The 27763-nt window shown below is 38.1% G+C and overlaps 1 protein-coding gene across 2 annotated transcripts in view; it reads right to left on the minus strand.

The window, feature by feature from the left end:
* ARFGEF1 (ARF guanine nucleotide exchange factor 1) overlaps positions 1-27763 on the minus strand; it is a 131762-nt gene that overhangs the window by 42650 nt on the left and 61349 nt on the right. For both annotated transcript variants that reach the window (XR_011259004.1, XM_069600139.1), the window contains exons 8-17: positions 19575-19750; positions 18531-18664; positions 15616-15850; positions 9552-9651; positions 9307-9446; positions 9089-9197; positions 7990-8191; positions 1387-1498; positions 843-1048; positions 491-575 (exon numbers count right to left, since the gene is read on the minus strand). Coding sequence is in view for 1 of the 2 variants with exons in the window: in XM_069600139.1 (XP_069456240.1) it covers positions 491-575; positions 843-1048; positions 1387-1498; positions 7990-8191; positions 9089-9197; positions 9307-9446; positions 9552-9651; positions 15616-15850; positions 18531-18664; positions 19575-19750 (1499 nt within the window). In the remaining variant the exon portion in view is untranslated. The remainder of the gene's footprint in view (positions 1-490; positions 576-842; positions 1049-1386; positions 1499-7989; positions 8192-9088; positions 9198-9306; positions 9447-9551; positions 9652-15615; positions 15851-18530; positions 18665-19574; positions 19751-27763) is intronic.

Below are 27763 nucleotides of genomic sequence, written 5' to 3' on the forward strand. Positions count from 1 at the left end.
TAGATAATGCAAGCCCTGGAAGTGAGTTGCTTCTACAATACTGCCAGTAGCAAACCAAAGACACATTTTAAATGATTAAAATCTTACATGTGGTCAATATTTTCTGTATCAATCCTGCCTTAAACATCTCAAAATACATTTCCAAAAAATTCCTATAAAGTTTAATCTCAAACTTTACAATTTGTCCAGTTCATCTCAGCTTAATAATAAGTATATAGTTTATTTCTTCTCTTAAGAGCAACAGGTATCATTAGGAGCTCATCTCTAAGAAGCATTAAATTCTTGCAAATAGGTTTATTTATAAAGGTAATTTTTCCCAAGTTTTTGGAAACTAAACCTAAAACCTTAAAAATAATGTTTTTATTAGTGGCTATCTGAAATCAAGTGACAGTTCCTTAATATTTAAGAAGGAATTACAATTTTATGAAGCAAATGAAATTTAAACATTTCTTGGATGTCTGATATTTTAAAATTATGGTTAATACCATACCTGTGGACTGTGAAGATCTGTGGTCAGCATGATAATTGAATAAGCCAAAACATAAGCAGTATCCGCACTAGCAAAAAGGGTTTGTCTGAAAAAAGAAAAGTGTCATGATATAAACTTATACTGTTTACATGCATCATTTAAATAACTTACCTCTAACCCCGTATCACTTTTCATTTTCTCTCTCAAGATTTATGTTCTATCTCATAACACTTTATGGAACTGTCTCATCACTTCCAGGTCGCAGACAATCTAAGTTCCCTGGGGCACGGGGTTATGGATCACCCAAGGCTCCCAGAAGAGGGTCTGGATACAGCCAGCAATCAATAAACATTTGAGTCTGAATCCTGCTTACCCTTGGTTGCATTCTAGGTATCTTGCAGCAAATTTTTCCATTAATCGATCAATTTTCTGAGCTTCCCCTGGAAGACGGAATCCTTCCAGAAACATACGAAGGGCTGACACAAAATCTTTTCCTGAAAAGTCATGTTGGTCCACATAAGCATACATGACTTCTTTGTTAAATTTATCATTATCTCCCAGGAATTCACCCACTTGAGTCTGAAGAATAAAAGACAGAAATCGATATCCCAGTGGAACGCTACATTTCCCACACACCCAATTTTTTAATAAGCAGAGAAGTCCATAAGATCCACAGTTAACTAGTCCAGTAACCACAGGGTTAATTAACTATTTTGAATGTGAAGTTAAACATACCAAATGCATTAAAAAACAAAAATCAAGATATTTTTTGAGTATAGAAAATTAAAAAGCAAAATTAAGAACAGCTAGCTTATTTTTACATACTTAGGAGGACATTTGAAAGGGGCAGCAACACATATTAACTTAAAAAGAAATCCTATAAAAAAGGCTAGGATGAAGTAACATGATGTTCTTACTGAGTCTAATCTTTCCTCTTGGTGTAAGAACTGGGCAATGTCTTCAGGGGTGGTGCCAAGCATCCCTTGTTCTTGGAGGTACTGGATTCCTCTCTTTGGTTTCTTAGTAAATCTGGATGATGTTAAAAGGAACATTAGAAACAGAAAACCATTCATATTCCCTGAAAAGATCTAAAACTACAGTAAACTAGCTTTCCAGCACTTTACTTAAAATAATCAATGAACAAATGCACAAAAAATAATACATTATACAAAGTTTTATTTTTTCTTCTTAGACAAGAATCTCAAATGGAGGGCAATCTTTATCATTGATACAGATCATTTCACATGTTATGTGAGATAAGGCCCTTCAGTAGATGAACTCTGAGTAAGGATATGAATACTAAATATCTCATGCTTTTAATATAGAGTCTCCCTAAGTGCTCATGGAGAAGGCAATGGCACCCCACTCCAGTACTCTTGCCTAGAAAATCCCATGGACAAAGGAGCCTGGTGGGCTGCAGTCCATGGGGTCACTAAGGAGTCGGACACAGCTGAGCAACTTCACTTTCACGCAAAAGAGAAGGAAGGCAACCCACTCCAGTGTTCTTGCCTTGAGAATCCCAGGGACAGCAGAGCCCGGTGGGCTGCCGTCTCTGGGGTTGCACAGAGTCGGACATGACTGAAGCGACTTTAGCAGCAGCAAGTGCTCAAGAAATCTTGGCTCATTTTCCTTTTCTTCAATGATTAATTCTAAGTTTCCTGCTTTTAAAACACACAACTGGAATTTTGGTGACTGTTTTAACTATAACCGGATGGTATTATTTCCTTTATAAAAAAAAATTTATACACCCAGTGTTTTCAAAATAAACTTCACACTGATTAGACATACATACAAAAAACCTTCCTACATACAGCTTGTTCCTCTCTCATCCACCTCCATGGACCTCCTTCTCATTCTCTAAACAAAAAGCATTTGCAGAGTCTTATTTCCTCCACATGCCCTTGTGCTCCAGTCACTGGAGAATTCTCGTTCATGGCTTAATATCTAAGTCAAGTGTCACCTCTCTGTTTCTAAATCATTTTCTTTCTCCCTTCATTGGTCCAATAATTAGTTTGGGGCCCCATCAACTGGGTATTGCAAGAGTTCCTAACTGGTCTCCCTATCTCGTGTTTTGCTCACATTCCAATAATTTCTTATAGCTGCTGGCAAAGCCATGTGTTGAAAACAGAAATCTGTCACTGCTGGACATCTGCCTTAAAATCCTTCAATAGCATACCAACGCCGAGAACAAGACAAAACCTCCTTTACACGGAGAAAAGAGGCCCCTGTAATCTGGATATAAGCATCTGAATGCAGCGTTCCAAAGAATAGCAAGAAAAGATAAGAAAGCCTTCGTCAGCGATCAATGCAAAGAAACAGAGGAAAACAACAGAATGGGAAAGACTAGAGATCTCTTCAAGAAACTTAGAGATACCAAGGGAACATTTCATGCAAAGATGGGCACAATAAAGGACAGAAATGGTATGGACCTAACAGAAGCAGAAGATATGAAGAAGAGGTGGCAAGAATACATGGAAGAACTGTACAAAAAAGATCTTCATGACCCAGATAATCATGATGATGTGATCACTAATCTAGAGCCAGACATCTTGGAATGTGAAGTCAAGCGGGCCTTAGAAAGCATCACTACGAACAAAGCTAGTGGAGGTGATGGAGTTTCAGTTGAGCTGTTTCAAATCCTGAAAGATGATGCTGTAAAAGCGCTGCACTCAATATGCCAGCAAATTTGGAAAACTCAGCAGTGGCCATAGGACTGGAAAAGGTCAGTTTTCATTCCAATTCCAAAGAAAGGCAATGCCAAAGAATGCTCAAACTACCGCACAATTGCACTCATCTCACATGCTAGTAAACTAATGCTCAAAATTCTCCAAGCCAGGCTTCAGCAATACGTGAACCGTGAACTCCCTGATGTTCAAGCTGGTTTTAGAAAAGGCAGAGGAACCAGAGATCAAATTGGCAACATCTGCTGGATCATGGAAAAAGCCAGAGAGTTCCAGAAAAACATCTATTTCTGCTTTATTGACTATGCAAAAGCCTTTGACTGCGTGGATCACAATAAACTGTGGAAAATTCTGATAGACATGGGAATACCAGACCACCTAACCTACCTCTAGAGAAATCTGTATGCAGGTCAGGAAGCAGCAGTTAGAACTGGACATGGAACAACAGACTGGTTCCAGATAGGAAAAGGAGTACATCAAGGCTATATATTGTCACCCTGTTTATTTAACTTCTATGCAGAGTACATCATGAGAAACACTGGACTGGAAGAAGCACAAGCTGGAATCAACATTGCTGTGAGAAATATCAATAACCTCAGATATGCAGATGACACCACCCTTATGGCAGAAAGTGAAGAGGAGCTAAAAAGCCTCTTGATGAAAGTGAAAGAGGAGACTGAAAAAGTTGTCATAAAGTTCAACATTCAGAAAACGAAGATCATGGCATCCAGGCCCATCACTTCATGGGAATGGATGGGGAAACAGTGTCAAACTTTATTTTGGGGGGCTCCAAAATCACTGCAGATGGTGATTGCAGCCATGAAATTAAAAGTCACTTACTCCTTGGAAGAAAAGTTATGACCAACCTAGATAGCATATTCAAAAGCAGAGACATTACTTTGCTGACTAAGGTCCGTCTAGTCAAGGCTATGGTTTTTCCGGTGGTCATGTATGGATGTGAGAGTTGGACTGAGAAGAAGGCTGAGTGCCAAAGAATTGATGCTTTTGAACTGTGGTGTTGGAGAAGACTCTTGAGAGTCCCTTGGACTGCAAGGAGATCCAACCAGTCCATTCTGAAGGAGATCAACCCTGGGATTTCTTTGGTGGGAATGATGCTAAAGCTCAAGCTCCAGTACTTTGGCCACCTCATGCGAAGAGTTGACTCACTGGAAAAGACTTTGATGCTGGGAGGGATTGGGGGCAGGAGCAGAAGGGGATGACTGAGGATGAGATGGCTGGATGGCATCACAGATTCGATGGACGTGAGTCTGAGTGAACTCTGGGAGATGGTGATGGACAGAGAGGCCTGGCGTGCTACAGTTCATGGGGTCACAAAGAGTCGGACACAACTGAGCGACTGAACTGAACTGAACTGTAATCTGGACCCAACTCAATGCTCTCATGTCACCTCCTGCTGCGCTTAACCACAGTCCTCAAACGTCCTCCTGTCCCTCTGCCAGTGCCATTCTGTCTGAAATGTCCTCCCCTGCTTGTCCTCCCAACACGCCCCTATCAATTCCTAATTAAACTGCTGTCACATACATAAATCAAAATCAAGCATTCTTCCCAGAGATAAACACAACCTCTGCTCTTGAGAAGCTCTCACTCTGAGGGAAAAAAATTTAATTGTAATAGTAAAAATTATTTTAAAATTTTTATAAATTAAGAAAACATGTAACAGTGAAAATGCAACAAATAACGTATTATTGAGAAGACAGCATAGCAGAGGAGGTGACTGGCTAAGAGAGATGACTGTGATCGAGTTCCTGGGAAGGCAACTGTGGAGCTGAGCTTTGATGAATGCTTACAACTCTTACAAAAAGTCAGAAAAATCATGCTAGAGAAGAAGAGGTCATACAAATACACAAAAGCATAAAACAGCATGATATTAAATAGCTCTGCATTGTTGGAAAAATCAGGTGAGATGAAGAAGTACCTAAGAGACCAGCAGATTTAAATCATGAGGGTATTATGTGCTATTAGAAAAAGCTGTGGCTTTATCCTCTGTAAGAGGGAGAGAGGAGGGAAACAAGCAGATTTCATTCTAAGAAAGATGACTCCAGCTAAGCGTAAGAAAACATGAGAGAATAAATAAGACCAACGAAAGGCAAGCCAACTAAAACAGTTTACTACTCAAGGCACGAAATGGTGATGGCGTGACTTGAGAAAACAACTTTGGGGAGATAAAGACAATAAACTGCAGAAATATTCTGGAAGTAGAGTCAACTGGATTTAGTGAAAAATCAGATCAACTGAGGAAATCTAAGGTAACTCCTGCGATTCTAGCTCATAACTTACTAACATGCTGGGGTTACTACTCTGAATGGGAAACAATAGGGTTTTGTGTTTGTCATTTGCTTTGGGTTGTACCGGGGAGTTGATTATGGAGACTGATAAATATGGTTATGGACATGCCCAGTGTGAGAAGTTATGCAGTGTCCAGGGGGAGATGTCCAATGGGCAATTAGAGAAGAGTCTGGAGTTCAGTAGAATTTCTATGGGAAAATAACACTTGAGGGTTGTGAGATGTTAGCACACAGTAGCTGAAGTCATGAGGGACAGACGCTGGAAATGTTAAGACGTGCGGTCTGGATGAAGAGCCCATACCAAGACTGAGATGGCATGGTCAGCAGGCAGGAGGGACCAGACAGAGTGGTGTCATGAAAGGAAGAGCTGAGGAAGAGCACCTTGCGAGCACACTGTGCTCACTGAAGTGTGAAGCAGAACGCAAGCACGGTGGCGAGGAGGAGAACTGGAGGCAGGGGACATGTCCACTCAGGGGCCCAGTGAGTGCTCCCTCACTCCTGAGTATTAATACTTCAAAATGAATTTTCCTACCTTGGCATAACTCTGTACACATTCCACTATGGACATCACTCAGTACTAGCAGAAAATATATTTTGCCCATACTTGGACTGTAATATCGAATATAAGGATAACCTCAGATATACAGATGACACCACCCTTATGGCAGAAAGTGAAGAAGAACTAAAAAGCCTCTTGATGAAAGTCAAAGAGGAGAGTGAAAAAGTTGGCTTAAAGCTCAACATTCAGAAAACGAAGATCATGACATCTGGTCCCATCACTTCATGGCAAATAAGATGGGGAAACTGGCTGACTTTATTCTTTGGGGCTCCAAAATCACTGCAGATGGTAACTGCAGCCATATAATTAAAAGACACTTACTCCTTGAAAGGACAGTTATGACCAACCTGGACAGCATAATAAAAAGCAGAGACATTACTTTGCCAACAAAGGTCTGTCTAGTCAAGGCTATGGTTTTTCCAGTAGTCATGTATGGATATGAGAGTTGGACCATAAAGAAAGCTGAGCACTAAAGAATTGATGCTTTTGAACTGTGGTGTTGGAGAAGACTCTTGAGTCCCTTCAACTACAAGGAGATCCAACCAGCCCATTCTAAAGGAGATCAGTCCTGGGTGTTCATTGGAAGGACTGATGTTGAAGGTGAAACTCCAATACTTGGTGGGCACCTGATGCGAAGAGCTGACTCATTTGAAAAGACCCTGATGCTGGGAAAGATTGAGGGCAGGAGGAGAATGGGATGACAGAGGATGAGATGGTTGGATGGCATCACTGACTCAATGGACATGAGTTTGAGTAGGCTTCAGGAGTTGGGTGATGGACAGGGAGGCCTGGCGTGCTGCTGTCCGTGGGGTTGCAAAGAGTCAGACACAACTGAGCCACTGAACTGAACTGAACCGTCATGGTTCTTGGTAAACAGTCCCAAGTACCAAACGTGTTTGCTGAGTGACTTACAAAATTTCGATATGAGCATCTGTTTGCACATACTAGACCCTGTGACCCCAGAAACAAGGATTGTTTCACTCATCAGGTTTCCCAGCACTTTGCATAATGTCTGCAACAGATGGGACTTCAATAAATACTGACTGAACAGTTAGAATAAATGAAGTATTGATGGCTGTTTCTGAGGCTACTTTTGAGATTTTATAGTTTTATGACAATGAGTATGTGTACATTTTATCAACTTTTTTTCTTTTACATTAACAGTAAAAAGGGACCCCTGAACATTTAGCAAAAGCTGCTGCTTAAGATTCAGGAAGAAATGCTTTACAGTGGAAGCAGCAAGTCAAGTAAACATACGAGGGAATTTAACAGTTTAGATTCATGGATTGAGATTCATGGAGAAAGGCCATCAAGTTGAGTTTTCCTTAGAGAATCTCTTTGAAAGAAGAGATGGGTGATAAGAGGAAGGAAAGTAGTATCGGCCTATTTAAACCCAAAACAGCCCAGGAGCTGACAGCACACAGCTAAGCAGGAAAACTGACTTCACAAGAGCAAGGCCTGGTACAGTATTCAACTCTGAAAAGGAGGTGATCACCTTATCAACATCTAAAAACGCAAGCAGTAACAATAAATCACTAATAAGAGCAACACATCTGTAACTGAAGTGAGGAAAATATGAAACCTATAAAGGAGCAACACTGGCAGGAAACATTCTATACTTGAAATTTTTTGAGTTCTCACCTGCTTAGGGAATACAATCAGGGATTCTTTAACTGAGCTAAATGAACAAAGCAAAACTGCTCGGGTGATGTTCAACAGCACGTAAAACATGGTACAAAATTAACGCACATCACAAGGGTCTGTCTGGGCTAGACTCCAACAAACAAGGGGCATGGACTAAGGAGTCACTGCAAGTCTTGGGTCTGGGAGAACTGTGCCTCATTTTATTCACTGAAGGGTGGGAATAAGAAGGGACTAAATATAATCTAGAGATGTAAAGAAACCCAGGACAAGGCGGCACAGAACTGGCAGAGGAATATTCAGTAACATTTCTCCTTAAAATCGTACACTCACAAGTCTATCCCTTGTTCTATTATTTCTTTTTGTTGCTTGAGGACTTCGAACTGCTCTGGATTATCAGCGCCAGACATCTGTGTGCTATAGCTGCCTATTCCTGATGATGACGTTGACTCCAGGGAATTTAAACTTCCATATCTGTTTATTGTCTCTGGGTGTTTTATTTCACTCGTCTCTTGCTCTGAGGGTTTTTCCTGACCTGTAAGTAGAAAAACTGCCTCAATAAATTACTCTGTCAAAGGAAAAAGATTTCTCAAATAAGGCAAGATACTTTCATGTTGCTTAATATCTATTATTTAATACAAATAACATATTAAGTCCTGTAACAGATCATACACACTGACACTACAACACACTGCAATTAGTATGTGTACAATTTGCACCATCAGTTCTTTTCACAACTACAGTGCTGAGTATTCACTGGGTTTCTGCTCTCTGCTCAAGGAACAGTTTTGGAATAGTTTCCCCTCAAAGCACTCTTGACTAAGATAAGACCAATGATTCTGCAGCTATGAGTTTTTCTCTGAGTAAGGATAAATGTCAAACACAAATGAACAAGTCAATCTTCTTAAAATATTTCCGGTTTTTGTTTCTTCTAAAATTATCCTCTAACAAAACTGCTTCCCTGGTGGCTCAGAGGTTAAAACATCTGCCTCTAATGCGGGAGACCTGGGTTCAATCCCTGGGTCAGGAAGATCCGCTGGAGAAGGAAATGGCAACCCACTCCAGTATTCTTGCCTGGAGAATCCCATGGATGGAGGAGCCTGGTGGGCTACAGTCCATGGGGTCTCAAAGAGTCAGACACGACTGAACAACTTAACTTTCAACTTTCAACTAACTTCAACAAAACTGCATAAATGTGATTCACTTTAATATGATATTCAAAATACCTTTGGAAGATTTAGAAAGAAAAAAGACTGGATAACTAAGTTGGGAAATTCATTAATTTTAAGTTTTGTTATTTAACTCACAGAGAACTCTGCTTCATCAGCTAAATGGGAAATGTGTCACGAAACTGTTTCAGTGGCATCTGCAACCATCCTCCACAGTATTACTTACTTAAATGACGAAAAAGTAGGTTCAAATGTCAGCTTACCAAGGGTTGTCTGTGAGTTGGGATTCACATACTGATCCTTGCTCCATTCAACCATGCACTTCAAAATTGACACTAAGCATTCTAAGCCTTTTTTCCTTAGGCTCAGTTCCTACAAAAGAATTCATAAAAGCAATTAAAACAACAACAAATCTTTTAAAGAAAACAAACAGCTCTTCCTTGGCAAAGCTCCAGTTTGAAAATGTTTTTCAAGTTCTTACCTGAACATTACTCATACCAAGTTCTTGACTGCCTCGTCCTTGGGCAATTTTTGACAGATCATTTACTAGTCGTTCAAATATGTTTGCTGCATTTAAGTCACAATCATAGTTTACATATATATCCACTACACTCTGAGCATCTGTAACAGAGTAGTATCTTAATTTTAACAAAAGGCATCTAGAATATGGCCTTTTAAATATCTCACAGTAAGAAAGAGATAATAAAGAAGGGTAATTTCAAATACCTGCACAAATCCTTGTTAATGTCTGAATAACCATCCATTTGTGGTCAAATGAGCTGGTGGAGGTCTCCAAAATATATAGGAAAATTTCTTTAAAGAACACCTGGGATTAGGGAAAAACCTCTACTTAAAATATTGTTTATAATTCATATATGTGATCACTTTGTAAATGTCCCTTAGTTGTAAAGCAAAGATCAGGACCCAGGGTCCTGGGGTTCAACTCCTTTAGAGTTGTTTCTGAACTGTCAGGACTTCAATAACGTGAGTTGGTCACTTCCACTGGCCTTTGCAATAAAAGAACTGTACTTCACATCACCGTATTTTGTTATCACAGTCACTACAAATGAAATCTGCAAAAACCTGGAGTTCTGGGAGATTACTTCTTAAATATATTTACAAAATTAATAAAACTCCTATTTCATTTTTTAATCCCCCATAGACCATAAACTATATTCTATTCATCAGTTACATTTTTTTCAGACATTATAGTACTGGGCCAGCCTGAGGGTTCCTAGATTTTAAAGTAACTAATGTTATGATCTACATAATAAAAAGGATCTAACTCTCATATACTGTTATATTTTTATAATTATTCACACAAGTGGAAATCTCTGTCTGAAAACTACGAAACTATTTCTAACTATTCTTTACATCAACTAATGTCCAGCACAAAGGGTTTAGTTAACCTAATTAATTTCAATTTAAGAGCTAAGAATTTTCAGACTCATATTTATTTTGGAAAAGTAACTGTAACTTAAGAGGGGATGAGTGATAAAGAAAACCTAGAACAACATAATAACTTTTATGGCACATGCTATTATGAATCCAAAAATTCATATTTATAATTTAGGACTACTAACATCTTCTCCTCTCAAAACAGGTGATGTACCCTTGTAATGAGCTTTTCTTTCACAAAATTTAACATATTTCTGACTTGCCCAATATCAGTATTTCCTGTAAGACTGTAAGATCTCAGAGGGTAGATATAAGTCATTCTTGCTAAGCATTGTGTCTACACTGCATGGCAAATACTGTACGCCTTCAATGCATATTTGCAGCCACAGTTCCCAAATACTGCTCCAAGGTGCCCCAGAATGTTGCAGCAAACTCAAGAGGGATGCCACGAGAAATTCTGAGGGAAAATTCAGAGGGAAATAAAACAGTCCCTCTGAGTATCTGTGGATACCTCAAAATACTGTTTACAGATTCATCATCAATTAGATCACACTACATTCCTTTCAATGACATCATCATTTTCGCAAACCTGGGGTTTAGTGGTTGCTATGAGAAGAAGCAGGTAGTGCGTGAAAATCAAAGGGAAATGAGGGTGGCAGTGTCCAATTTGATTTCAAGGTCTAAGAAGTTGTGCAGCGTCCTCTAGGCTGATACATTCCAGTAGTCAGTAACCGCTAACTATTTAACAATGACACAAAACATTTTTTCTTTCAATTTATGTGTGCTTCCTACCCTGCCCCCGAATGCAGACTTCAGTTCAGTTCAGTGGCTCAGTCCTGTCTGACTCTCTGTGACCCCATGGACTGCAGCACGCCAGGCCTCCCTGTCCAGCACCAACTCCCGGAGTTTACTCAAACTCATGTCCATTGAGTCGGTGATGCCATCCAACCATCTCATCCTCTGTCGTCCCCTTCTCCTCCTGCCTTCAATCTTTCCCAGCATCAGGGTCTTTTCAAATGAGTCAGTTCTTCCCATCAGGTGGTCAAAGTATTGGAGCTTCAGCTTCAGCATTAGTCCTTCCAATGAGTATTCAGGACTGATGTCCTTTAGGATGGACTGGTTGGATCTCCTTGCAGTCCAAGGGACTCTCAAGAGTCTTCTCCAACACCACAGTTCAAAAGCATCAATTCTTTGATGTTCAGCTTTCTTTATGGTCCAACTCCCACATCCATACATGACCACTGGAAAAACCATAGCCTTGACTAGACGGACCTTTGTTGGCAAAGTAATGTCTCTGCTTTTTAATGTGCTGTCTAGGTTGGTCATAACTTTTCTTCCAAGGAACAAGTGTCTTTTAATTTCATGGCTGCAGTCATCATGTGCAGTGATTTTGGAGCCCAGAAAAATAAAGTCTGTCCCTGTTTCCCTATCTATTTGCCATGAAGTGGTGGGACCAGATGCCATGATCTTAGCTGTCTGAATGCTGAGTTTTAAGCCAACTTTTTAACTCACCTCTTTCAAATGAAAGTACTTCCCTTTCATCAAGAGGCTCTTTAGTTCTTCTTCGCTTTCTGCCATAAGGATGGTGTCATCTGCATATCTGAGGTTATTGATATTTCTCACAGCAATGTTGATTCCAGCTCGTGTTTCATCCAGCCCAGCATTTCTCATGATGTACTCCGCATATAAGTTAAATAAGCAGGGTGACAATATACAGCCTTGACATACTCCATTCCATTGTGGAACCAGTCTGTTGTTCCATTCCAGTTCCAACTGTTGCTTCCTGACCTGCATACAGATTTCTCAGGAGGAAGGTCAGGCGGTGTGGTATTCCCATCTCTTTCAGAATTTTCTACAGTGTACTGTGATCCACACAGTCAAAGACTTTGGCACAGTCAATAAAGCAGGTGTTTTTCTTGAACTCTTTTGTTTTTTTGATGATCCAACAGATGCTGGCAATTTGATCTCTGGTTCCTCTGCCTTTTCTAAATCCAGCTTGAACATCTGGAAGTTCACAGTTCACATATTGCTGTAGCCTGGCTTGGAGAATTTTGAGCATTACTTTACTAGCATGTGAGATGAGTGCAACTGTGCGGTGGTTCAAGCATTCTTTGGCATCGCCTTTCTTTGGGACTGGAATGAAAACTGACCTTTTCCAGTCCTCTGGCAACTGCTGAGTTTTCCAAATTTGCTAGCATACTGAGTGCAGCACTTTCACAGCATCATCTTTTAGGATTTGAAATAGCTCAACTGGAATTCCATCACCTCCACTAGCTTTGTTCGTAGTGATGCTTCCTAAGGCCCACTTGACTTTGCATTCCAGGATGTCTGGCTCTAGGTTGGTGATCACACCATTGTGATTATCTGGGTTGTGAAGACCTTTTTTGCATAGTTCTCCTGTGTATTCTTACCAGCTCTTCTTAATATCTTCTGCTTCTGTTATGTACATACCATTTTGGTCCTTTATTGTGCTCATCTTTGCATGAAATGTTCCCTTGCTCTAATTTTCTTGAAGAGATCTCTAGTCTTTCCCATTCTGTTGTTTTCCTCTATTTCTTTACACTGATCACTGAGGAAGGCTTTTTTATCTCTCCTTGCTATTCTTGGGAACTCTGCATTCAAATGGGTATATCTTTCCTTTTCTCCTTTGCCTTTATCTTCTCTTCTTTTCACAGCTATCTGTAAGGCCTCCTCAAACGATCATTTTCCCTTTTTGCATTTCTTTTTCTTGGGGATGGTTTTCATCACTGCCTCCTGTACAATGTCAGGAACCTCAGTCCATAATTCTTCAGGCAGACTGTCAGATCTAATCACTTGAATCTATTTGTCACTTCCACTGTATAATCGTAAGGTATTTGATTTAGGTCATACCTCAATGGGCTAGTGGTTTTCTCTACTTTCTTCAATTTAATGCAGACTTCATTGTTCAGAAAAACTATTGGTTAGTTGTTTGGACCTAACTGTTTAAGAAATGGAACTGTTGGATATTTCATCTGGAGTAAGTACACCATGGAAAGATGAGAAGCTCTAATGGTGCTGTGAATCAGTGTGAATCTCTCTCATTTCTGGGATAAATAAAAAACACAAATTTGGAGAAACAGGAGGAAAAAGTCTTTAGCTATTATCTATGGGTTATTGACGGAGAAGGCAATGGCGACCCACTCCAGTACTCTTGCCTGGAAAATCCCATGGAGGGAGGAGGAGCCTGGTAGGCTGAAGTCCTGGGGTCACGAAGAGTTGGCCACAACTGACCGACTTCAGTTTCACTTTTCATTTTCATGCACTGGAGAAGGAAATGGCAACCCACTCCAGTGTTCTTGCCTGGAGAATCCCAGGGATGGGGGAGCCTGGTGGGCTGCCATCTACGGTGTCGCACAGAATCGGATATGACTGAAGCAACTTAGCAGCAGCAGCAGCATAGGTTATTGAACTGCACTAATAATCAAAAGACTATCAGAGTAATTTAAGACAGCATGTCAATCAACAGGGGGTCTAAAAAACAAATTCTATAGATTTACAGAGCACCTATCATGAAATAACATGTAAAATAACAGAAGTACTTTGTCTTCACATAATAGATATTGTCTTGAAAAAGTGTGTATAAACTGTACTTTCTGAAATAGATATGTAAGTTACTACCCAAGGAAAAATCATATTATAAAAACTCTGAAGTGAATATTCTCATAAAATAAATCTTCATGTAACAACCATCTCAATTCTGTTTTGCAAATTTAGGTTGTCTTATGTTGGCTTTTCTCCAATTGGAACACAGTTCATCCTGTATTTGAATATGTTCAGTACTCTCAAAAGCATATCTATATTTATCTTGTTTTATCTTCATATTGTCCCCACAGGGGACAATCTAGAGTGAAATAAACCTGATCACTTAAAAAAAACAACAACAACAGACTATTACTACAATAGTTTTAATGATGATCTACCATCTATGAACAGATAGGAAATTTCTGTAAGAATTTCCCTTTAAATTCATGCCTACACAAATTTTTTTATATCAAATTTACTTTATAGAAACAGTAATCACAACTTAAATGAGCTTTATGGTACCTGGTTCCATAAGAATTTATACTTCACACAGTCATCTAAATAGTATTTAAAGTAGTCATCTCAGAGTAGTAGTAACTGAATGCACAAAAGTCTTCCAAAATTCTCTAATGTCAGTTTAAATGCCTCATCATCAAATGAAATACTTTTGGTTTGCTACAGAAGCAAAAGTTCCACAAGTTTCTATTTTAAAGTCTCTTATTTGTAGTTCCTGAAGATAATGAGAAAAAACTATCTAAAAGTAGTAACTTTCTAGTTTTGCCTTGTATTATTGAAATACATATACGGCAAACTTCAAAAACTTTGCAACAAAAATGTACCAGAAACTGTTTCCTGTCCAAAAATAGGACCCAAATTAAAAAATTTTTACTTTAAATACCAAAGCTTTATTCTGTCTCATTCCTATAATAATGTTCTACATGAATTTTGATACTACAGAACATTTACAATAAAGGAGATATCAAAACTCTGAGAAAATAATTTATCCTTCCTGTGAGCTAATAAATTATTAGTTTTGAGTCAGGATTAAAAATTAAAATGTAACCTGCATACCATATCAAACAAAACATGAAGGTACAAGTTGCCTAGCAGAAAAGTGTTTCTAAAATATATCATGTCCCAATCAAAACAATATTTCCACAAAGGACAAATTGTAAAAAGAAACCCATTAAATAGGTAAAACATAAAGTACTGTTTTTATATACAGAATTATATGAAGGTGTGAAAAAAAGATCATGAATTGGTACACTTGCATAATACATGTCATGGTTGGAAACATTCCCTAGTTTCATTTTGCTAAGTCTCTGGAAATATTTTAGAATGATGTAACTGTTATTCTAGTTTCAAAGATGTTGAGAGAAAACCTGAGGAATATAATAAGTACATTGGGGAAAAAATACAAAAGTTAAAATATCAAATCTCCTAAATATAACCCCTAAAATATAATTCTTCATGATCACCTCTTTAAAGTACTAAAAACTTAAATAGCTTAAAACCACGTAGACAAAGTATTTATTTAGAACTTCCTTTCAAGATAACCAAATTCACTATTATGTACCATACATACAATAGGAAAGTTATTGTGAGGACCAAATTAATTCAAGACAATTAAAATCATTCGTGGAACTACTATAAACTCCGTGAAGGCAGGAGCTATGTCTTAATTTGATTTGGCATTCTTAGTGCTTACTGAGTGCTTAGCATTTTGTAGGCAAATGTTAACACAACAGTATACAAATATTATTTCACGTTCTAAACTTCCCAGTGTGTTAAAATATGATTTAACATGAAACAAATGAAATATCCAACAATGCCCAAATGCAGAACATACCTCAATCTGCATCTTCAGATGTGTCTTGAAGTTTGACAACAAAGTAAGAAATATGGAAAGAGAAAGCTCAAAAACCTCTGGGACAGATGAAACTCCATTTTTTGAGAGTGCAACACACAGATACTGCTTTATAGCATTAATAAACATCTCATTTGTCCTGAAAATAGGTCCTGCATTCTGCAGAATGGATAGAAGTAACTGCAGTGAAAGAATCTTGGATCGTAACTCATGAGACCTAAAATGCGAAAAAGAAGGCACAGTATGTGGAGAAGTTTAGCATCATGGTGACAACAGGTTGTTCTGAAGATATTTCCTAGACCACGTAATTTCATAAACCTTACATGGAAAGAGAGAAAACTCTACAGCATAAAAAAAGAAAAGTACATAGATACGTTTAGCCACTAGTAACAGGTAGTTCCACTGGTGTTCTCTTCTACCAAATAACTTCAAGAACTTTTTAAACGGGAAAACAACCATTCACACATATCTAACATCAGCTTACTGTTCCTTTGAACAAGAAAAGATTTATGCCTTGTTCTCTTCTTTAATAAATGTATTTCACTCTTTAGAAATCACTGTGAACTTCTCAGATGAAGGGCCAAATTTAGTATAAATAGGTTCCAAAGTACTTTTTTTCAAGTTATGCTACTCAAAAATCCTGAACAATAATAAAAAAACACTATTAGGGCATTAACAAAGCATTATTTAAAGCTTACTTTTTCAGTAACCATTTAAACTTAAAAAAAAAAAAAGAGGCTTTTAGAATACTTGTACCTCTTAGTAGCTTACCCATTCACTCTATTAATAAATATTTTTATAATGAAAAGCTGAAAAATACATGTAAGTTTAAATTTAAAAATTTATTTTTCTGATCAATATCTAGAATTTTCATTATCAGGATTTCACAAATACAATTTTTCTCCCATTGAAACAGGTTTTTTAAGTCCAACAGACCAAGGAGATTGAGTGATTCATCCTTGGCAACTTTGCAAATACAGGACACATTTAAATGCTCAGCAGATGGTTCTTATGTTTATTTATTCCAAATTGTACTCAGTCACATTTCCACCATATAGTAAACTTAATTGCTCTTGATTTCTACCTTAAAAATTTTATGGTTCAAGTGTCAAGTGACTCAAGGACCTAAAACTAACAGGGAATATTTAATTTTATGCAAATAGGAATCACAAAAAATACTGCCATCTTTGAAATGAAACTGGAACCAATAATATCACAGCTCAGTAATACATAGTCATGTTTCCAAGATGGCCTGCCTATGCCTCTCAATCTAAGAATCTGTATGTACAGCAAATATAGTATTACCAAAACCAAAACCAACCACTCTGCCAAAAAGTAGATAAATCAAGTTAGAAACAGTGAGAGCTAAGACTGAATAGCTACAGGAAAATACAGAGTGGGCCAGGTATTGATGCCGAGCTTTCCCAGGCCTTTTCGCTCAATTCCAACGGTAACTAAATCCTGTAGCTTACCAGTCTCTAACACAGGAGTTTTAATGTTTTACCAGTTGTATTCCCAGCATCTAACAGAATGCCTTGTTAGCATGGATCAAAATAATCAATGGATTTTATTCATGTACTAAACATTAAGTATGTACTAAGTATAAGCTATCTATCAATGAAGAAATGAGCAAATCACTGTCTTACAACACAAGTATACTTCTGACAGGCAAAAGAAGCTGGAAATTACAGGTTTGCAGTTTTTCATGGGGTAGTTTCAAATTATTAATATGATTCCAGCTTAAAGAACAATTCCTGGATCATCATCTTAGAAAGGCCACAAAATATAAAGAGAAGCAAACACAAAAAAGAAAATTATGTAACTATATATAAGAGATCATTAATTTTGGAAAAATACCATTCAAGACAGAAAATCATATATTCTGGAAAAAGAACAGTTTTAGGGCTGGCAAATCTGATATCTTTCAAAATTCAGTTCCAGTATTTAATGACTCTGGTGGTCAAGAAGGTTTTTTTTATGGTCCAACAAAATTTCCTAGTATTTGATTTAAGCCCACCATGTAGGAGGATAATTTAATTAAATTAAGTTTTTATTATAACTGTCTCCAGTCCTCTTCCCAGTTGACATCTAGAAACTGAAATAAGAGTTTTAAAATGTAATGAATTTTAAAATGTACTTCCCCCTATTTCAATATTCCTTTCTAAAAATCACTCAGGCCTTCTCCAAGTTCTTATTCCAGAAAGTTCTCCTAAAACTGACGTTCTATAATAACACATCATGTTGCAACATCAGAGGAGCAGAGCTCTCTAGTAACTTCCAAACTCAATCTTCAGCAGCAATCAGTTGCATTGGAATCATCTAAATGGAAAGACATTTGCCAATTTATGACTTAGAAAAATGGCACTTCTCTACTGTTTAATACATATGATTAGAATCAGACAAGTGACTCCTATCTTAAAGTATTTCCTGCTCCCCACAGGAGAATATTATCTTATGGCATTTTTTCAGACCTTAATAAGTGTGTTATTATCTTACATTCTGACTTTTAAGATTTATTTCTCTTAGGTTTTATTACCTTTCAACTGGCAGCTTTCAGATGCCTAGCATAAGGATACATGTAAAGGGCTACATTACTTCCAGTGTTACTTACTATACTGTAAAAATAATTCACTGAGTCATTCAATCCCTGCTGAGCACCTACAATGAACCAGACACAGTTCTATACTGCTGTTCGTGTGCTTTCAGAAATAGTGCAAGGCATCTACTCTAGCTAAATTTTGACACTCACTGTTTTTTAATTCCTTTTTAAGTAAAATAACCCTAAAAAATAATTTTGAAGGTCCTAAAAGACAAAGAGGAAAAAAGAAACCCCAAAGACACAAGAAGGTTCAAGCTTCAAAACCTGCATCAGTCAGGCAGAACAGCTGAGGACTTACTTTGGATCCGGTGGTCCATCCGATAGTGGTTTCATTGACAGTTTACACAATGACCTGAATACTAGAAAGGCATCCTTTTGTAAAATGTGGGAAAACTTAGCACCAGGTGAAGGTCCTGAAGAGTTTCCAGATTCCTAAACGAGTGAACACACCACGTGAATAAAGGCATTTTCAAGTATAAAATCACATCAGTCTTTGATATACTTTACTCAATTAGTAGGGTATAGGATTCTACTGGAAGGAAAATCAGATGAGGAATGGGCCACATGGCTTTTCTTTATGGTGACATGCCACTCCCATCCCCAACAATAAATATCTCTTTTAAAACATTCCCCCTGCTACCAAACTCTTAACGTTTACTTGGTTTATACTATTACTAACAGAAACTATTAAAAGCACATCATGCCTTGATAAGATACTTCATCCATGGCCTAAGCTATGCTTTCTACTACCCGTCTTTGGGTATTTTATCTTTTTGTCCTATTTTATATTTTATCTACTCTGTGCAGATAAGACGTAAGACAGTTGAGACTATCCAGGCAATGTTTAAAAGTTGTTAACTGATGAAGGCCAGCAAGGCCAAGAAGACTTACCCCTATGCATGGGGCATGATTCCGAGTAGGATTCCCTTACCTAAAAAGGTAAGGAAAAAATATACCAAATACAGGGGAGGAAGGATGAGGAGGACCTATCACTACTACAGTATGGATTTCACTGTAGCCCTAAACAAAGACAATGTTCTCTAGCTAAAAGTTCTTTCTTCTCCTAATATACTAGAATTATCCTATAAATATGTGATAAGAATTTTTTTTAATGTAATTTCAATGGGAGGGAGATATGAACACCTACAAGACACATTCCAAGTTGGAAATTTAGCGATCAATATTTTAAAGGAATAAACTGCTCAGATTTATATCAACTAAAAAAAAGTTTTTATTTCCTCAAACTGAAATCAGCCAGCACTATCAACTGGATATATTCACCACAAGGTGTTGGTAGCCTATCAATGTTTAAGATGAAGAGGACTTTTTCCTTTATTTCTACCTGAGTATCATTGGAAGAGACAGACAATCTGTCATCAGGTAAGGACGGTGTATAAGCAACAGAAATCGGTGTTCCTGGAATTCCGTTTGCTTGAACATTTTCACTGTCGCTACCATCCTCTATGGTTCCATTGTTGCCATCTGCACTTACATTTATGGTAGTCCTTTCTCCCATATCTGAAATGGCAAGAATAAAAAACATGCAACCATTTCTAACTGAAGTGTGCTGAAAAAGCATAGACTATTTAAAATGAAACAGTAGCATAAAAGCAATGGGAAGGAAGACGTATTGGCACCATTTGAAGGTTAGCATAAACGAGTAAGTATTCATTTGGAATACATCCAAACATGATCTGTAAGTAGCTCTAGCAGTGAAACACACTCAGCTCATGAAAGGCTAACCAGGATGTGCCAAAACAGAGGCTTAGTTGTAGTCTACTGATATATTAGCATTTACTAAACTGAGTTCTAATGAATGCTAATGCCTTAAGACAATGAGAAGAAAATTCTTCCAAACAAAATTCCATTTTCAAGTAAAGTAATGAAATGATGGAAAATATGTACCTTTATTATAGATTTTAATTCTCTAATACCCACTGAGTTCTCCAAAGGGGATATATAATATGCAGTGTTTCCAAAATTCATTTTATCATGAGACTCCCCTTTTTTTAGAATACCTATTAATACCTCTAATAATATACATTCTTTGGAACAATTATGGAAATAATGGCCCTGAATATACTGCAGTATGTCACTCTGAGTAATCATACTTGTAAGATAAACAGAAATAAATGACTTCTAGTAGAACATAGATAATGAAATAATACCAAGTTTTAGAACTACTCTAGGGGTAATATATATTACTTTAAAAAAGGAACACTTCATAGCAGCATTATTTACATTAGCCAAGGCATGGAAACAGTGTAAGCAATTCCCTGGGCCCAGTGGTTAGAACGTGACACTTTTACTGCCAAGGACCTGGGTTCAGTGTCTGGTCAGGGAACTAAGATTCCACAAGCCCTGCAGTGGTGGCCAGTGGTGGCCAAGAAAAGAAACAATCTAAATGTTCATCAGTAGATGAAGGTGTGTGTGTGTGTTTGGGGATGGGTGCGTGGGTGTGTAGGATTGGCCAAAATGTTCTTTCATGTTTTCTGGTTCATCAGTAGGTGAATGAATAAGATGGGTGTGTGTGTGTGCACGACGGCCCAAATGTTCTTTCAGGTTTTCTGGTTTGTGTGTGTGTGGAGGACTGACCAAAATGTTCATTGAGGTTTTCTGGTAACATCTTATGGAAAAACCTAACTGGATAAGTTACTTGTTGTCATTTCGTCGTCTTTTGCTTCAGTTTTTTAAGTAACGAAGATAACAATGTCTATAACCATGTCTGTGAGCAATCACCAACAAACACATACATGCACAATACAAAAAGAACACAACTGGTTCTCGATTAGTGGTAGCTATTACTGATTTTGCTGATAATTGATAACATGTGCCCAATTTTTTTTTTTAAACTGATTTGGGTAATGAAAGGAGTGTACCTGGTAATACACTAATGTCTGCCACACTAAATACTATTATGGCTTTCTATATATATGTAAAGAATTATTATATAGATATAAGGAAAACCAGATGAGGAATTTATAAAGAACTCCTGGGAAGAAGGCACAAAAAATTTAATAATGATTATCAGAAACTGGTAATTGTTTCCCAAAACACTTACTCCAAACCTTTTTTTCTGTACCCAATTATAGCTCTTTACACTGCCCTTCCCTTAATGAACAACTTCGACTTTCTAACCAAGTAGATAATTTAACACAGGCATCCCCACTCTTTCTCACCCCATCAGAAAGTTCCTTAACATCAACAATCATCTTTTTCTTCCTTCTCATTTCAGGGAAAAAAACATTCCTTCACATTTGTACCTGGTACATCATTCATTCAGCCTCAAAAATTCATCTCTTCTTGCCTAATTCAGTAGTATGTTTCTCCCCTGAATGTTTTCTTGTAATATTACATTTTCAATTTATGCACATAACTGGATCTTCCCCAATACTCAACCAACACACTCAAGTCTTTACAGTGTAAAAACATAATCTTCCTTCAACTCCTGCCACATACCAGCTACTGTCTATTTTTCTTTTTTAATCAAATTTCTAAAGACTTAATAATCACTGATAATACCTTCCTTCTTAGGACATTTCTCGAAAGAACTGAAAACATTCTTTTATTGTCAGGCTTTGAAGCCAGACATCCTTAGATTGGAGTCTTCACTTTACCACTTCTTACAGGTTACCAATCTCTCAGTGCTTCAATTTTCTCATGTGTAAAAAAGGGAATCATAATAGTATCTAAACATCTCCAAGTCTGGGGAGGATTAAATGAATAAACACAAGTAAAACATAAAATCATTAAGGATACAAGGAAAGCACCTAACAGATATTATTATTCTCTATGTTTTTCCTCTAATTCTCCCTCTAATTGTTCCCTAAACAATTAGTGCAGACTTCTGTTTACAAGGTGGTGAGCTGAGCCCACTTAATATATCTTCTTCTTTCGTAAATCTCACTGAAATTCCTAGGAAAAAATATAAATAGGAAAAATTGTCTTCAGTAGCACTGGAAAACTAAGGAGGATACAATCAAGAGACCAAAACCTTCAAAGTATTCCTAAAGGTTAAGAAGAGTTTCTGGGAATTCCTTGATGGTCCAGTGGTTAGGACTCAGTGTTTTCAATGCTGGAGGCCTGGGTTCAATCTCTGGTCAGGGAATTACGATTCTACAAGCGGCATAACATGACCCCCTCCAAAAAATAGATAGGTTCAGATCAACAGAAAAGCCACTGTCAAAAGCCTGTGACTGAACATGTACAAAGGACAGAGTTACCTGAGGGGTTGCTGAATTGTGCCCTGTGGGTTCCAATAAACTCTGAAGCCTAGATAGAAAGAAGGCCAAGGGCTATGGGGTAGGAGGGGAGTGCCTGGGGAACCATGCCAGTGTCTACCAGAAGAGCTGTCCACAGCCGTTATCATGGAGAATTCATTAGAAATCAGCCTGTTAACTGAAGTGCAGGATTTGCGTGGTAGGTCTTACAATCTAAGAAGAAGGTAGTAGGGGAGACAGCAGTATCCCAGCTCACTCAGAGTGCTGCAATAAACAGGGAAAACCAACCTGGTAGAGCAGTGAAATCTCCTACAAGTTTTGAGCTTCCATTCTAACTATCTGTTTCTGCTTAACTAATGCTAAATAAAGCCCTAACTGAAGGAAGGCAGCCTAAGATTTCCTGGCAAAGGATGGGAACAAACCAACAAGTTGGAAGAATACCCTCCACTCCAAGTCTACAATTTATGAAATGTTCAAAGAGCATTTATCCTAAGCTTCACTTGGCTTCAGTTTGCGCTTACAGCACAGCCCAAGGACCACTACACCACACTCTGCTTAAGCAAGGCCTGTGCTTCTTATGGTTAGTTCTCAGCTGTGAAACAAGGTCTGCCTTTGGATCACAGTCAGCTTGCAAATTCTGGAGAGGAAAGCCTCGTGAGAACTGGAAACGGAACATACAAAATGACTGAGAAAGCTCTTTATATACTGATCAAATCTACCCTTTCTAGTCTTTTTATTTTACTGTTTTCAGGAACCTCCATACTGTTCTACATAGTGGCTTTTAAAAATTAACATTCCCACCGACAGTGTAAGAGGGTTCCTAGTCTTTCTAGTCTCCAAATAGACAGAAATGCAAAATCTATAGCTCAAAAGTAAGGACAAAGGTCAGCACTCTGAGCAAATGGTTTCCTGGTGAGACATATTTTATAGCTGGAACAATTTTAATTAGTACTCCCAGACATATGTAAAAGAATACTGTATCAAACAGGAACAAAGCGCTATGAAAAAAAAAAGCTCAAGAAAAACAGGATTCTTTAAGACAAAAACAAAATTACTGAAATAAAAAAAATATGAAAAGCAGCAGAATGGACGTTAATGAATAAAGTATTGGAAAGCCCCTTGTAACATTCTCTTTGAATACAGAATCATAAGACAAAATGACGGAAATTAAGAAAGACTGTCAGAGCAATTCAACATTGGATAAGAGTAAATAGCTCAATGTAACTGTATAGAAAACACCAATAGATACATTTAGGATAAATATGGGATTTCAAATTAAGTAATCTGCTCAAAGAGTAATGCAATCACATCAAAAGGACATTGATGTGGGATTCCTGATGGTAAAGAATTGCGACACACTGAACAATAAAAGAATTTATGAGCTCATAGTATTTTTTTTAAAGGGAGATGCCCTTCACAGAAAAATGTTAATTTATCAGCATTATGAAATCACTACACTGATTTTAAAGCTACTAAGTGAATGTATCATCATATGATCTCAAAGTGTCACTCTCAGATTACTTATTAATGATAAAGGGAAAATGGTTCCCTTACAGTGAAGAGAGCTGGTGGTCACTATCTTTACCAAGTAATCTAAACATACCAACAGGTGGTAACTTCATTATGTACAAATTTATATGATGTAATATACCAATATTACTGATGCAGTATTCTGCCAAATATATTTACTGTAAATCAAAATAAGGAAACTATCAGATCAATTCAAAATGTGGAACAGTATACAAAACAATATTATACTCTTAAAAATAAATGTTATGAAAGATGGAAAAAGCCAAGGGGACTTGTTCTAAACTAATGAGACCCGAGAGAAAGTCAAATGCAGCACGTGTCCCTGGAGTGTGTCCTGGACTAGGAAAAAAAGGACATAAGAGACACATTTGGGGACAACTGGAAGCATTTTTAAATTTTATATTAGATATTCTTAAAAGAGTGTTATTTTTGCTAGGTGTAAAAATGGAATTGTGGTCACATATGAGAATGCCCTTATTCTTAGAAGATATATGCTGAGTTATTTAGGGTGAAAGTGTCATGTTGTATATAGGCAATTTTCAAATTGTTCAGCAAAGACACACACACACACACACGTCTATTTAAAGACAATTTTTAAAATGTAGCAAAATTGTTAATTACACACACACATACACACACACAGGTCTATTTAAAGACAATTTTTAAAATGTAGCAAAATTGTTAATTAGTGCCCTAGAAAAGCACATACAGTTTTCACTGTACTGTTCTTTGAGCTATTCTCTAAGTTTGAAAACTTTCTAAATAAAAAGAGCAAAACAATGGAAAAAATTTTCACTTCACAGTCTGTATTCATATGTATTAGAAACTAGCAAGTCTTTTTGGTAAAGAGCCAGACAATTAACATTTAGGCTTTGTGGGCCATATGATCTTTGTTGCCACTACTCAAATTTACTTTTGTAGTGCAAAGGCAGCCACCATAAGCAATATATAAACAAACGAGCATGACTGTATTCCAATGCCACTTTTATTTACAAAAATAGGTGATGGGTCAAATTTGATTCACAGATCAGTCTTCCAACTCCTAATATACATGGTGAGACTTTAAAACAATGCATGGGTACCTAATGCTCTTTCTTTCATCTTTTATAAGTTCACGGTTTTTCGGTGAAAAATTCATACTCCCTAAGATAATGCTGTCTTCTTTAGCCAAGTACTAATTTTAACAGAATGACTCCCACCTATAACACCCACTTGATATCTCTCAGGCCAGAGTTCTAAGAGATATCAAGGCAGGTGTTATATTTCCATTATATATTTCATGCACATTTTCACATGAATGGCACACCTGAAGGTCAAGTTCAATGTCAAAATAAAATTTAGTCCCTTTTTTTCCATGCCTACCTCTACTAAAACAATTCTGTCAATAATTCTATCACTTACTTAACCATTTAGGCTCAAAACTGGGTGACTGCCTGGGCAGGAAGAGCTAATACAGCAGGCCTCAGACTGCCTATGCTCAGAAAGCCCTGCTTGTAAGGTTGACCCGTGGCTGGAACCTCAGAACTTGTACTTCGGAAGGGTTTCTACCATCCCCAGAACTACTGAAGTGGCTCACTGTGCCCCAACAGTTTGTGCAAATAATGAGGTTCATGCTGCAACACCAGTGTTCTCTCTGGGAATCTGGAATCTAGGAATATGCAGCTCGAGGGTGCCTACAGGACCAGGCCCCAGTAAAAACTCTGGGCACTCCAGTCTCTAAGACCTTCCCAGGTAGACAACACTTCTCGGTTCAGTGTCGGAGGAATTAAGTTTCTCAGGCAGCTTCACTGGGAGAGGACTCCTGGAAATGTGCACCTGACTTCCTCAGACTTTACTCTGCACGCCTTTTCCCTTTGATGATTCTGCCTCGTACCATGATTTGTCACAAATCACAGTGCTGAATGTAACTGTATGATGAGCGCCATGTGTCCTGTCAGGGAATCACCATATCCTCCGGAAATCCTGGGAACTCCTGACACTTCGTTTTCTCTTTCACCTAGATGTCAATCATCTGCAAGCTGTTCTTGATTCAACATCTATTATCTCACTTCTCATTCAGTTTTTCCTCTCCATTTCCACTGTTACTATCCCATTTAATTTTAGATTACTATACACTGATCTTTTATAACTTTCTATTTCTCCACTTAGCTTCTTAGAATGTTATTCTGATAAGTTCATTTCTTAGTTCTAAAATCTTCAGTGGTAATTTATTTTGCCCTAGGACAAAGTCCAAAATCCTAAGCCTGGAATGTATAACCAACCATTGGTTAAGTGAATCGCTTAAGTGAAGTCACTCAGTCATCTCCAACTCTGCGACCCCATGGACAGTAGCCAACAAGGCTCCTCTGTCCACAGGATTTTCCAAGCAAGAATACTGGAGTGGGTTGCCATTTCCTTCTTCAGGGGATCGTCCCGACGCAGGGATCGAACCCGGGTCTCTTGCATTGTAGGCAGATGCTTTACTGTCTGAGCCACCGGGGAAGTTGCCAACCATTGGTTGGCTCCTAACTATTTCAGACTTATTTTCTCCCATATGACACAACATCCTCTCCACTTTACCCAAACCAATGCCTGCTGATTCCCAAATTATTCTCTCCAGACTTTAGCCAACAGTGTACAACCGTCACCACCACTCCCCACACCAGCATGAACAGTGTCCAACCATAAAACACCACTCCCTACACCTGCATGAATCCATACAGTCTAAGTTCCAGTGTCATTTCCTATATGAAGCCTTCCTGCATAATTCTAGCTAGAAATAACCATTCCTTTTTTCTGAATTTTAATAGGATTTTAGCTGTTTCTTTCTAATGGCACTTACCTTACATTCCTACACTCCAGAACCCTTTTCCTCCAGAGCATGGTCTATTTCAGATAAACTTTTCTATCTCCCTACAGAGCCATGCCACCACCACCCCACGCTTCCACCAGAGACTCCTGGACACTCACGGGCAAGTCTGAGTCAGTCTCTTGTGGGGTCACTGCTCCTTTCTCCTGGGTCTTGGTGTGCATAAGGTTCTGTGTGTGCCCTCCCAGAGTCTGTTTCCCCAGTCCTGTGTCAGTTCTGGTGGCTCTATGGTGGGGTAATGACGACCTCCTCCAAGAGGGCTTATGAATGGACTAGAATGCAAAAGTAGGAAGTCAAGAAATACCTGGAGTAACAGGCAAAATTTGGCCTTGAAGTACAGAATGAAGCAGGGCAAAGGCTAACGGAGTTTTGCCAAGAGAACACACTGGTCATAGCAAACAACTTCTTCCAGCAACACAAGAGAAGACTCTACACATGGATAGCACCAGATGGTCAATACCAAATCAGACTGATTATATTCTTCGCAGCCAAAGATTATATTCTTCGCAGCTATACAGTCAGCAAAAACACGACCAGGAGCTGACTGTGGCTCAGACCATGAACTCCTTATTGCCAAATTCAGACTGAAATTGAAGAAAGTAGGGGAAATGACTACACCATTCAAGTATGACCTAAATCAAATCCCTTACGACTATACAGTGGAAGTAACAAATAGATTCATGGGATTAGATCTGATAGACAAGAGTGCCTGAAGAACTATGGACAGAGGTTCATGACACTGTACAGTAGGCAGTGATCAAGACCACCCCCAAGAAAAAGAAAGTCAAAATGGTTGTCTGAGGAGGCCTTACAAACAGCTATGAAAAGAAGAGAAGTGAAAGGCAAAGGAGAAAAGGAAAGATATACCCATTTGAATGGAGAGTTCCAAAGAATAGCAAGGAGAGATAAGAAAGCCTTCCTCAGGGATCAATG

The sequence above is a fragment of the Ovis canadensis genome, chromosome 9 (genome assembly GCF_042477335.2).
Source record: "Ovis canadensis isolate MfBH-ARS-UI-01 breed Bighorn chromosome 9, ARS-UI_OviCan_v2, whole genome shotgun sequence".
Lineage (NCBI taxonomy): Eukaryota > Metazoa > Chordata > Mammalia > Artiodactyla > Bovidae > Ovis > Ovis canadensis.